General features: G+C 39.3%; 1 protein-coding gene across 3 annotated transcripts in view; it reads right to left on the bottom strand.

Annotated features, from left to right (window-relative positions):
- TMCO4 (transmembrane and coiled-coil domains 4) overlaps nucleotides 1-13086 on the bottom strand; it is a 1335578-nt gene that overhangs the window by 987341 nt on the left and 335151 nt on the right. For all 3 annotated transcript variants that reach the window (XM_044061794.1, XM_044061793.1, XM_044061795.1), the window contains exon 4: nucleotides 4720-4747. In XM_044061794.1, coding sequence (XP_043917729.1) covers nucleotides 4720-4747 — 28 coding nt within the window. The remainder of the gene's footprint in view (nucleotides 1-4719; nucleotides 4748-13086) is intronic.

The raw sequence follows: 13086 nt of genomic DNA on the forward strand, positions 1-13086 counted from the left end.
GGTCTCATTTCCAGACCCGGTAAGATACACAGCAACTTGGACATAGTTGTGTGTATATATATATATATATATATATATATATATATATATACACACACACACACACACACACACACATGTGTGTATATATATATATATATATATATATATATATATATATATATATATATATATATATATATATATATATCCCTATAATTGCATGATGGAAAATTACTTTGCACCTAGAGCATGTCAGTCAATGTTGTCAATATCATTTCTCAAAGAAGAAGGATGTAGAATTACATATGTGTTTTACCTTTAAGAAGCATTTCTAAGATCTGAACATGCATATAAATAGCATGCACGTGCTAGCTTCAGTGCCATTTTGTGAGCGCAGCCAGTGTGTCAACATCTATGCATGAGACAACTAGTTTGTATATATGAACAAAAATGTAGAACACAGCACCACAGCAAACAAATAAAAAGCAGATGGCAAAGAGCAGTATAAAATCCAAATAGACTTTTATTCAAACATAGGTGAGCACTTTTGCAATAAAATCGCTTCTTCAGACCATACAAAAAATCAGCAGCATCTCAAATATTTAAAATGCAATCAATTAAATATCTACCAATAAAAACATTCAAGTACAATAGCCATAAAAAATTAAAGGCACAGCTTTCTTTTAAGACAGAAACCATAAAAGGCTATTGCCATAAAAACACACATAGCAGTCTACTTATTTAAGAAGCTTTCTTTCTTTCAGAACTGGCTTAAGAGGTACTGATTCATTCAAACCTGCACCTCTGTGTGCTTATAATTTAAGAATTCATCTTAATTCTTTCACTTCTGTGACATTAGTAATATCACCCAACCTAAAACTTTCATAAATTGCTTCTACTGCCATAAACTTAAACCAATGGTTAGTGCCTTTCTCTAGTATATGTTTAGCTAAGGCACTATAACTATGGCCCTTATTGGCACAATAATAATGGTCTCTAATTCGTTCCTTAAGTCACCTATTAGTTTTTCCTATATAAAATTTTGAACAAGTCACACACTGTTCTAAATAAACTAAGTTTTTAGTGTCACAATTAGCTTTAACTTTAAAAACATAATGATTACCATTGTCTGGTTGTATAAATGTATTGGAAACATCAATGTATTTACAAAAAGTACACTTACCACATATAGAGGTACCAAAACTAGTTGTTCTAATACTAGGTTGCTGTAGTTTACTTGTGTTAGGGAAACAAAGCTGTCTTTTCAACGATTTTTTATTTTTATATACACAATTTGGGGCTGCACTAACAAACTCACATGGAATAGGGTCAGAAGATAAAATATGCTAATTTTTTGTAATTTTTGTAATAATATTTTTATATCTATGCTGTCAGTACTAAAAGTCATACAATAAGCTGCATTGCTATAACTATTATTATGGACAATCTTTCTTATGTTTACTTTACGTGAAAAAAAGGGCGTCCACTACTTTGTCTGTCTAACCAGACCCTTTCACATGCTTTACTAACTTCAAAAGGTTTATAACCACGTTCTATAAATTCCATACTAGTGGAATACATAGTTTTTCAAATTCTTGTTCCTGGTCATGCAGTCTAGAAACTCTTAAAAGTTGACCACTTACCACATTTTCAAAAATATGTGGTGGATGCATACTATTACATTCAAATAACTGTGTGCATAACATTGTTTTCTATATCTCTTAGTGTGCAGCTTTCCATCTATGCCCCTATACAGGGTAACATCAAGGAAATCTATATAAGTGCAAGAATATTTCATAGTAAACTTAAGAAAGGGTGTACTTGAATTTATAACACTTAAAAAATTATTTAAACTTTCAAGGTCTCCTTTCCAAAAATATATAAGTCATCAACAAAACGCAGATAGAATTTTACTTGCACATTACATTGTCCAACATTTAAGATGTTTACATTTTCCCAGTATGCCATGACTATAGTGGCGTAGCTATTGGCAGAGGACATGTCCATAGCTATGCCAGAGGTCTGCAAGTAATATTGCTTCTCAAATAGAAAAACATTATATTCTAGTACCAGCTGTATAAGGTAGGAAATAAACTCTATTTTTTCATCAGTGAGAGAGCCTTCTTCTTTAAGAAAATGTTTTACATAGGAAATACCTATTTGGTTAGGTATAGCCGTAAACAGAGACGTAACATCTAATGTTACCATAATCTCTGTACCAGTTTCAGCATAACTCTCAAGAAAAGAGTAAAAATCACTTCAGAAATGTGCTGTATCACGCAAAACAATAGCATACTTGTCTAAAATGGGTTTTAAATGTCTTTCTACGTATAAAGACGCCGGTTCGGTTAGCCATCCACCTCCAGCTGCTATGGGTCTAAAAGCTGGAGTTACAAGATTTTTATGTATTTTCAGCAAACCATAAAGATACTGGAACAGTTCTTTAGAAATAACTGTTTCTTCAAAGCAGTTAACAAGAGACTTAGTGAACCTTTCAATTAACTTTTGTACAGAATAAAGTTCTAAGCTGATATATGTATTGTCATCTCTAAGCATGGTGTTCATAGTAGTAACATAATACACTTTATCTAACTCAACAAAGGAATTGCCTTTATCTGCTGGTTGTATTACAATGTCACTATATCTCTGTAAATCTTCAAGTGCTTGTCTCTCATTTTTATTTAAGTTATAAAACTTATTTTGTTTATACTCACTATTGGTTTAAAAACGATTATAAATCTGTTGTTCACATACATTTGAAAAAAACTGCTGTGTCCTACATTTTTTTTCATACTACTTGGTTTGTGGTTGAACACAGCTTTACAGTCAGCAGGACTTGTTTTACTATATAGTTTGTATATATGTTTATGTTTGTATATAATAAAGCTGCTTGAAGAGAACCCACAATGTTATCTATTTCATCCTGACTAGATGAGCGACAGGTTACAAAAACAGCCTGCTTTGAGACGTCTGTCTCATCTAGTATTAAAACAACATTTCAGTGCTGGATTTCAGAACAACATCACATAATCTGGTCACCTGACTCTTCTAGTTCCCACACTATACCCTTTACTAGAGGCTGCCAGGATTTAGCACAGATGTGTTGTTACCTTACAGCTTTGTTGGATCTGTTCCAATACAGAAGGCTTCCTAGTACAGACTTTTTGTCTCTGGCTGCATTGAGACACGTGAGATAAGATCTTTATGGCCAAAATTAACTAATTTAATTTCAGGATATTTTTATAAAAGTTAGCTGGGGCTGAGATTAAGCTCTCCTCTTCCAGTATCCTCTGTTACAATATTAATTTCAACAGTTATAATACAGTCTGACATACAGGTGCATTTCTTTTTTCTGTCCAGCAGGACCCACTGTTGATATATACATTTTTAACACAAGCAGATTTACAAATACATTTTCAACATAAGCACCTGTACAAATCAGTTTGATACAAAAATGACATACAATTCTTTACAAAATTCCACCTAGCTATGCTGGCATATGTTACACATCCACCACCCTGCTTCTCCTGGCATAGCTGGCAATACCTCACATCATCACACACCCAACTGAGTGAGGGAAGTTAATTTATAAGATAATTCACAACTGCTAGTGCCCTCCTCTTAAGAGCTCATTACAATTGAGAAGCTCACATTATGATCTAAGGGGTACATATGGTGCTCTTCTTATCAGACACCCTTATACACTGGCAATTGCTGAGAATGCATTTGCTAAACTTGCTCCTGATACATGAAACTAATCACATAAGGCATCTGATCCACTGACAACCTAGAGGCCTTCCAAAAAGTCCTTAAAAATGCATTACACTTTCTCAGCAATGACATTTATTTGACAGTCATGGTTAGAACCAACTAACTTCTATATACCACTGATGTACCATGTACAGCAAAAGTCTCCTGTAACTTATTTTAAACCCAACAGTCTCCTCTAACCTATAACCACTTCCTAGATCTTCATTATTTTTTTCTAACCTTTCTGTCAGGACAAAGTTCTTTTTCTCAGTATATAACTCCTATTTTTATGCCTCTCATCTAATTACTGAATCTTTTTCTATTACTAACCATTCCCTAATCCTTAAAGTTAAAGAACATCTTATTTTATCTAAATGCAAACTTACTAATCAATATAGCAACAGTTGTCAACCCATATTAACTGCACTGCTTTATAACAATTTACTTGGTGTAGAGTGTTTATCACTGCTGTAACCTTATACAATGCATTATAGCCAGTTTACAATACTGAAAATATTTTATGGAGCTTTTTGTCCTGGGCCTCTACTAAAAAGAGGTCTCTCATGGCCTACTAGGACTTTTCCTTTTAAAAAAAATGAATGAATAAATGAATATGCATTTTTACTATATCTAAATGTTACGCTCTAGGTAGGTTTCAGGTATGTTAATATAATGCAGAGTCTGCTATGATGTATACTATAATCTGCTTACAGCCTGCTAGTTCAGCCTGCTGTGTTTGCTTGTTTTCATAGCTCAGTGTACACAGTCAGTCATGTTTTCAATTCCAGTTATGTACTGCAACAAACTGCCATTAAGGTCTGTTATACCCATTTGCCTTGGGTCATTCCTGAAAAGGATCTTTGGACCAGTACATTTACCTGGTTAAATGTTAAAATAAATAAACAAATAAATAAGATAAACAGATAAGCTCTAATTTTGTCTAATTAATACTAGTCTTTCTTGCAAATGAACTTAAACTATACTTACCAGATTTAACCGAAAAAGCCACAAGATCCTAGGGGGAAAAATGAAAATGTTATATACTCCACTAGTGAACATACTAGCAATGTACAATGCACAGGGAGGAATAAAGGGGGCAGAAGAAGAAATATAAACATTTTATGAAGAAAACACAGGTGTGAGTGAGACATAGGACACATGGCAAAAAAACTGAATTAACAATGGACAGATGCAAAGAAGGAGGAGCAAGAGTAAATTGGGAAAGGACAAAAAAACAGAAAGAATGAAGCAAAAAAAAAAAAAACAACAGCAAAAGAGACAGAATGGCACACAAAAATGCAGAGTAAAGAAAAGTGAGCACATAAAAACAAGGGAAAGAAAATAAAAGGAAAGTGGCAATAAGAAAATCTGAGTAATCAACTGTGTCACAATGGCAAACAAATGCTTAATCTTTGTAAAACTAGTAAATATACAAATTAGAGTACTTTGAATAGCAAACACAGTTACATTTCACCAGAAATATTTTAACAAAAAGACCTCACAAGTAAATTTACAATGTTAACTGTTGTGAGGACTGGCCCACTGGCACAGTGTCTATTTGCACCACTAATGACGTATGTCAGAGTTGCTGCTCATGTATGTTACATCTGGCTAAGGAGGGAGAGAAGGAGAGATGGATCAGGTGTGAAATTAGTAATTCTCTGGTGGATACTGGGAGCCTAAAAGGAATTTTCTGTTCTTGTAGGGTCACAAGGTTGTCCAAGGAGCTTCACGATACCTGTATACAAATGATATCTCCATGCTGTACCCACTGAACTCCCATGGAGTACTTACTGAGCATATGCAAAGTTGAAGGTTAGGTGCATACTCGAAAGCCTTCGGCCCTATAGACTAAGGAAAGTCACAATTTTTTGTAGAGAGAAAAAAGCAGCAAATGTAATCAGAGGGTTTGGTGGTGGTGGGGGGGGGGATAAAATGAAGAGTAAACATTTTATATATGTGTATGCATTTACGTAATGCTTCTGAGGATAGATTGTGCCATTCACCACTGATGTTTCAAACTGACTCAGAGGTACATACTGCATTCAATGTAATAGCAAAATAAGCGCTTAGTCAGACATGCTTTATATACTCCACTAGCACACAGCAGGTAGTAAATAAACTATATTCAAATAGGTACAGAAGTCGGTGAACAAGTAATGACCATGAAACAAAAAAAGTAAAAAAAAAATCCTTTTAAAGAGTTAAACGTGCCATTTTATTTAGGACCATTAAACATCCTAGAAGTATTATTAAATTTATCACTAACAATCTTAGTATAAATGTGTTTAGAAAGATTTTAATTTTATTTCTTATTTGACTTCTTTACAAGTTTGTTTGAAGCCGTTTATTGTGATATCTGCTGACATTACTTATAAACATCTTTCGGTATGCAAAAAGTACAGTTTTGTACCTACCATAAATGTAGATGTCCGAAGGGTATGCATCTGCAGTCCTAACAAATGGGTTGTCCTGTCCTCAGGCAGCCCTTCGGTCGGCCGGATTCCAAAGTCTGGGTCTGGCCTCGCACTTCACCCGACGTCATAGCTGCAGTTCTTCGGGTATAAAGGCATCAGCCGACGCCATTTTCCTCAGTGTTTCTTGCCCCAGATGCCAGGTGCCCTCTAGGAAGGCTAAATTTGGATAAAAGTAAAGTTTCCAAATAACAGACAGCAACTAAGAAATAAACATGTATGTACATATATACAAACAAATACACCATAATAGATTCCCCCAGCTAGCTAGAAGATGGGCAAATACCCTAGGAGTACCACAGAGGGGAAGGAGGGAGGGTAATCCTGACTGCAGATGCATACCCTTCGGACATCTACATTTATGGTAGGTACAAAACTGTACTATGTCCTTCATGGATGCATCTGCAGTCCTAACAAATGGGTAGAATACCATAGCCAAACTGGGGGAGGAGGTAGTAATAAGATTATGGTGTAGTTAAGATCCCTTGCAAAACAGCAGTGGCAAAACCTGCTTGGGATCTGGAGTATAAGGGTAGATTATAATGCTTGGCAAATGTATGCACGGAGCTCCAAGTAGCAGCCTCTAAAATGTCTTTGGTAGCCACTCCTCATAGAAAAGTTGTAGTAGTGGCTGTAGCCCTTGTGGAATGAGGTCTGATGTTTCTTGGAGCTGTCTTCCCATGGTAAGAGTAACAAAATCTAATGCAATTTCCTATCCACTTAGAGATTGTCTGTTTTGAAATTGCTTTTCCTTCCATTCCTGTTGCATATGCTACCAATAACTGGTTAGTTTTTCTATTGTTCTTGGTTCTGTCCAGGTAGTAGCGCAATTGTCTATGTACATCCAAGGTATGTAATAGCCTTTCTCCCCTGTTCTGTGGGTTGGGGAAGAATGTAGGCAGGTGGATAGCTTGGTTTAAAGATACCCTGGAGACCACCTTTGGCATAAAAGTAGGATTAGTTCTCAAGGACACTCTATCTTGATGGAAGATAAGGAAGGGTTGTACTGCCATTAATGCCTGTAATTCAGAAACCCTTCTTGTTGAAGTGATTGCAAGCAGGAAAGCAGTTTTCCATGATAAATACTGTAATTCTGCTGTTGCTGCTGGTTCAAAAGGAGGCAGTGTCAATTTTTCTAGTACAAAGTTAAGTCCCAAGCTGGCAATGGTGGCTTCCTTGGTGGTTTTACATTTTTAATTCCTCTCAGAAACTGCCTGAGTAGAGGATGTGAGAAGACTGGAGGATCCATGTTGTATTCTGCAGAAATGGCTGATGCATGAATCTTAATGGAAGAATAGGACAGGCCATTGTGGAAAAGTTCTGCCAAGTATTCCAGGATGTTAGCTATGTTTACCAGTGACACATTTTCTCCTTTTGTTGCACTCCAAATGAGATATCTTTTCCATTTTGCTGAATAAGGTTTCCTTGTTGAGGGTCTGCGAGCCTCCAAGACAATGTCTTTAACCCTTTGAGATAAATCTGGGTTATTGTGTCTTATGCAATGTTCCAGGCAGCTAGCTGCAGCGTTTTTAGGTTTGGATGCAGGGTTTTGAAGTTGTTCTGTGTTAGCAGTAAGGGAACTAGGGGTACAGGCCATATTTGTTCCCGAGACATACTCCTCAGTAATGGGTACCAATGCTGCCTCGGCCAGTCTGGAGCTATCAGGATGATCCTTGGCTGGTCTTCTTTGATCTTCAGTAGCACCTTGTGCATCAAAGGAAGAGGTGGGAATGCATATGCTATCAGGTTTTTCCAACTGAAAGAGAGGGAGTCCACCTTCCAAGCAAGTGGGTGGTATGCCCTTGTGCAGAATTTTTTCAATTGGTGGTTATGTGGGGATGCGAATAAGTCTATTTCTGGTAGCCCCCATTTCCTTGCAATGGATTTGAAGATGTCTGGATGCAGCATCCATTCGTGGGCATCCGTGGTAGTTCTGCTTAGGATGTCTGCTAGTATATTTTCTTTTCCTGTTACAAATATTGCCTGTAGCTGAATGTTGTAGCTCAGGGCCACATTCCAGAGGTCCATTGCCATCCGGCATAGAGGGTATGAATGTGTGCCTCCCTGTTTGTTGATGTACCACATAACTGTGGTGTTGTCCGTCCTTATCAGCAATTGGCCCTGTTGAAGAAACGGTCTGAATGTCTGGATTGCCAGTTTTACTGCCAGCATCTCCTTTTGATTTATGTGTAGGTTCAGCTGCTCTTGAGTCCATAGGCCTTGTATGCACTTGTCCAGCATGTGCGCCCCCCAACCGAGGTCTGAGGCGTCCGTGGTGATAGTCTGGCTTGGTTGAGGGCTGTGGAAGGGCAATCCTTTGTTCAATTGACAGGCCTGGGCCCACCATTGGAATTCTTGCTTCAGGCATGGAATTATTGGAATTTGGGTTTCTAGGCTGTGCTTGTGCTGAGACCATAAATTCCTTAGGTACCATTGCAACTTCCTCATATGTAGTCTGGCATGTGGAATCAATATTATGCAGGATGCCATGTAACCCAGGGCTTGCAGGACTTTCCTTGCTGTTAGCTGGTTCTGCGTTGTTAATGCCATGAAATAGAGAGGAAGGTGCCTCTGTTTTTCTGCTGTGAGGGATGCCATTTGATTTGAAGTGTCCAGTTCTGCACCCAAGAAAGTTATTGTCTGGGATGGTATCAGTCTTGACTTTTTTATATTGACTGTGTACCCCAAGGCTTGTAGTAGATGAATGACCTTTTTCAAATCTTTTTCTAATTTGTTTTTGTTGTCCGCTTGTAATAGGCAGTCGTCCAGGTAAGGGTAAATTTGAATCCCCTGAAGCCTGCAATAAGCAATTACTGATGCCAGGCATTTCGTGAATACTCTGGGCGCAGTAGATAAGCCAAAAGGCAATGCTAAGAATTGATAATGCTCTGATCCTGCAAGAAATCTGAGGTATCTTCTGCAATTTGGTCGAATGGGGACATGCAGGTATGCCTCCTTGAGATCTAGAGTTACCAGCCAAGACTCCTTGCCCAGCATGGGAAGGAGCTGCTGTAGGGTCAGCATCTTGAATTTTGGAACAATGAGATATGTGTTTAGAGCGGACAGGTCGAGAATAGGTCTCCATTGGTTTTCTTTTCTTGGCACCAGGAAAAGTCTGGAGTAAAATCCTTGCCCTTGTTCCATAGACGGTACCTTTTCTATAGCTCTCATCCTTATCAAGTGGTCTATTTGTTCTAGAGCTTTTTTATTTTGATTTGGAGGTAGGTTTGGCATTCCTCTCTTCCTTGGCAGAATATGGAAGCGAAACCTGTAACCTTGGACTATTGTCTGTAAAATCCATTTGTCTCCTGTGATGTGATGCCAGTTTTCTGAAAATAAGGCTAGTTTTCCGCCCAAGGGTGCTTCTAGTTGTTCCCTGGTAGGCGGTCTCAGAGCCAAGTCACTGTGATTGTCCTGTGGAAGTGGTTGTGGCTGGATCTGTGGCAGTACTTCGCTGGTTGTTGGGCTGCCACTGACGCCCCCTGTAGGCACCTCTGGATTGCCCCCTGCCTCTTGGGCGCCTATTCCTGCCTCTCTGTGTTCTGGTGTCTGGAAAGGACCAATTCTTGGAAGGCCAGTTCCTACTAAACCTTGGAGGCTGGACCTGTAAGAAATCCTTGACTGTCTGTACAGATTTTGCTTTCTCTTCCACCTTCTTCAGCACCTGCTGTGCAGGGGAGCCAAACAAATTGAGCTTATCCATGGGAGCATCTAGAAGCTTTGATTTAACATGGTCTGGTAAGGACTGCTCTTTTAACCATGCATGCCTTCTGATCACTGTACCAGTCATAGCTGATCTAAAGGAAGCCTCCAGTGCATCATAGCCGCATTTTAAGGAATGATTACTGACCTGCTGAATGTTATGTACCATTTCCTGAAGAGATTTTTAGTCTAATGGTTCAGGCGAGGACAGTTTTTTAGTTAACTGGTCTAACATAAATTCCTGATACTGAATCATGTGGAATTGACAGTTTAAGGCCTTAGCTGAAAGAGTAGCAGAAGTGTAAACTTTTTTACCCCATCTCTCTAAGGCCCTGGATTCCCTTTCAGAGGGGAGGGTTTTTTTTGCAGAGGTAGCTGCTACTGCCTTGGGTCCCTGTGAAATAGTTTCAGGATCTGCAAAAGGAGCCTTATACAAATGATAATGTGTGTCCGGAATCCTGTAGTACCTGTCGGGCTTAGCAGGGGCCGGAGGAAGTGAATCAGGAGCAGAACAAGCATCATTAAATGCATCATCCACAACAGTAAGAACTGGAGGAATGGCTAAAGGCCTATGCTGTGGCAAATGCAAAAAGGTCCTAAGCCTTTTCCTAGAGTCTGAGAAATCCTGGCCCTGTCATTGAAATTGTTTCCTCATAGCATGCAAGGTTTCCCCAAAAGAAAATTCCTTAGGAGGAGAGGCAGAAGGAATGGAGTCCTCATAAGGGGAATAAGGGCCCTCTGGAGGGTCTGTATGTTCTGAATCATCAGAGGAATAATCTGTAGAAACTGGCTCAGGGGGCTCTGCTCTAGGCCTCTTCTCTGGAGGTGGGTGAGAGGCCCTGTCAGGGTGAGGTTGGGATCCCCGGATCAAGGAAATAAGATCCTCTGCTAGACTAAGCATTTGAGTACTAGAGCTAGGCCTGTGAGAGGGGGTCTTAGCAGGCACACTCATGGTAGATTTTGCTGCTTTAGCCCTGGCAAAAGCCTTAATCGACATGGAAGCTGGGGGCCTAGCAGCTCCACGTGCAGGAGTAGATATATCTAAAGGAATAGTATCAGATAAATCCTGGGTTCCTGTAGGAGCAGGTGGGATTTCAGTAGCAGATTCTGCCATGCTGGATGAGGCTCGGTAGGAGGCAAGCTTTCGGCCGAAGGCAGGACCATGGACTCGGTTTCAGCCGAAACCGAGACACTCGCGGTTGACTTAACCGTGGTTTCGGCCGAAACCGCGGACAGCGAGTGTCGGTCCTTTTCCTTGCGCTTTTTAGTAAATTGCGAAGTCGGAGTCTCCGACGGCATAATATAAGCAAAAGCGGAGCCGAAAAACTCCTCAGCAAATTCCGACCGACGTCTAAGTGTCCGTCGGTTGAAAGAAGCACAGGCTAGACAAGCTGCTACGTCGTGGTCTGGGCCTAAACAAGGTAGGCAGTAAGAGTGGAAATCTTTATGAGGTATTTGTTTCCCACAAGTTAAACAGTTATTCACTTTTTCTGACATCGGCTGAGGCAAGAAAGAGTCCCCAACGGGGTACTTAGCTTTTTAGAAGTCTTCGGTAGTAGTAATCTCTGGTTCTGAACGACCGGCACTTACGAACAGCTTCTGCTTCGGGCGCCACGCGGCAAGAAAGACTGAGGAAAATGGCGTCGGCTGATGCCTTTATACCCGAAGAACTGCAGCTATGACGTCGGGTGAAGTGCGACATCAGCCGAGGCCAGACCCAGACTTTGGAATCCGGCCGACCGAAGGGCTGCCTGAGGACAGGACAACCCATTTGTTAGGACTGCAGATGCATCCATGAAGGACATCTGACAAGTGCCTGTGTTAACTATAAAAGAAAAAACATAAATGAAAACTTTAATAAATCAATGAACAAAAGCAACAAGTTTTTGAGTGTAACTATATTCAAAAGTGACTATCCTTTACCACTCAACCTTTTAATTTATACAGCCACTTAGCTTCATATTCCAGGGGCCTATCTGACTAATTACCCCAACAAATCCTTAGAAACTGCTTGCAAACTATGGTGGATACACTCAGCCTCCAACATGCATTCTATATAATTTACTGTTAGAGTTCTAAATGTTCCACAATTTGCATGTGACATTAGTCTCTCTGTCTCTCTCTCTCTCTCTCTCTCATGCCCATGTAGTAAACACAAAAAGCTGTATAAACAAAACCAGTTCCCTGGCAATTGTCAAAGTACTTACTGGCATACATTACATCAGTGTCCATGTGTGCAAATCAAAGGAAGTTCAAGGTTACGGAGTCATTTAACCACTACACCTTGCCAGTTCCCTTCCTAGACAGTGCCTCCCCTTTAAAAGAGGGCTAAAGCAGTCAAGCCCAGAATCAGTTTATGAATAGCCACCCAACCTGAGTTGATAGCGCATGTCGAGGGCGCAAATGTTCCATTTATCTCTAGTTTTGATCCGAGAACAAAAACAATGAGATGAAGGTATTGGTTTGCAAGCAATTACGTTGCCACATTTGGAAGGATATGTGGATTAGTCCTAAGCGACAACTTATCTTGGCAAAGAAAAGATATGGTTGTTTATAAGCATGGACTTGAAATTCCAAAATTCTGTGAAAAATAAAGGTACTTTTCCATTATCAGGGCAACAGTTCTAATGAGCTCGCAATGATCGCACAGCTGCTGGTGATGTGGGATGATTCTCCATTGAAAAGGGACTTTTCTTACAAGCATGAAGACAATTGCCTGAACCAATTACAGATAGACAGTTTTGATTTTTACAGTTGTGTAGTGTCCAATTAGGGTTGCCGCCTTTTCAAATACCCAAAGTGGGACATTTTTTTAAGAAATGTGAGGTTTTGCAAGACAACAAATACCCACAGTTAGTAAAGCTCTTTTTTGTAGTATTTGAGTTACTTAGGATATTCTATGTAACATTTAGGCGTTTTAGATGCATAAAAGCAGTTGTTTTATAACTATTAAAGAAAGCTTAAGAAATAGTTTAAAATCTCAGGACATATGTCCTGCAAGAAATACAAAAATAAATACCTAAACAAATAAAAATGGCAAAAGTGCACAAAGAGGGACAGGTGCTAAGCCTATAATAACATTTTGGACTGAAGAGCCAAATGTGGTACAACTTCAAAGTGCAATATGCGCTTTATTTGGAGTGTGTTTATATTATTGTACTCTCGTACTTTTTTACAA

This window comes from Protopterus annectens, chromosome 2.part0, assembly GCF_019279795.1.
Source record: "Protopterus annectens isolate FY-2018-M chromosome 2.part0, PAN1.0, whole genome shotgun sequence".
In the NCBI taxonomy this organism is placed as follows: domain Eukaryota; kingdom Metazoa; phylum Chordata; order Ceratodontiformes; family Protopteridae; genus Protopterus; species Protopterus annectens.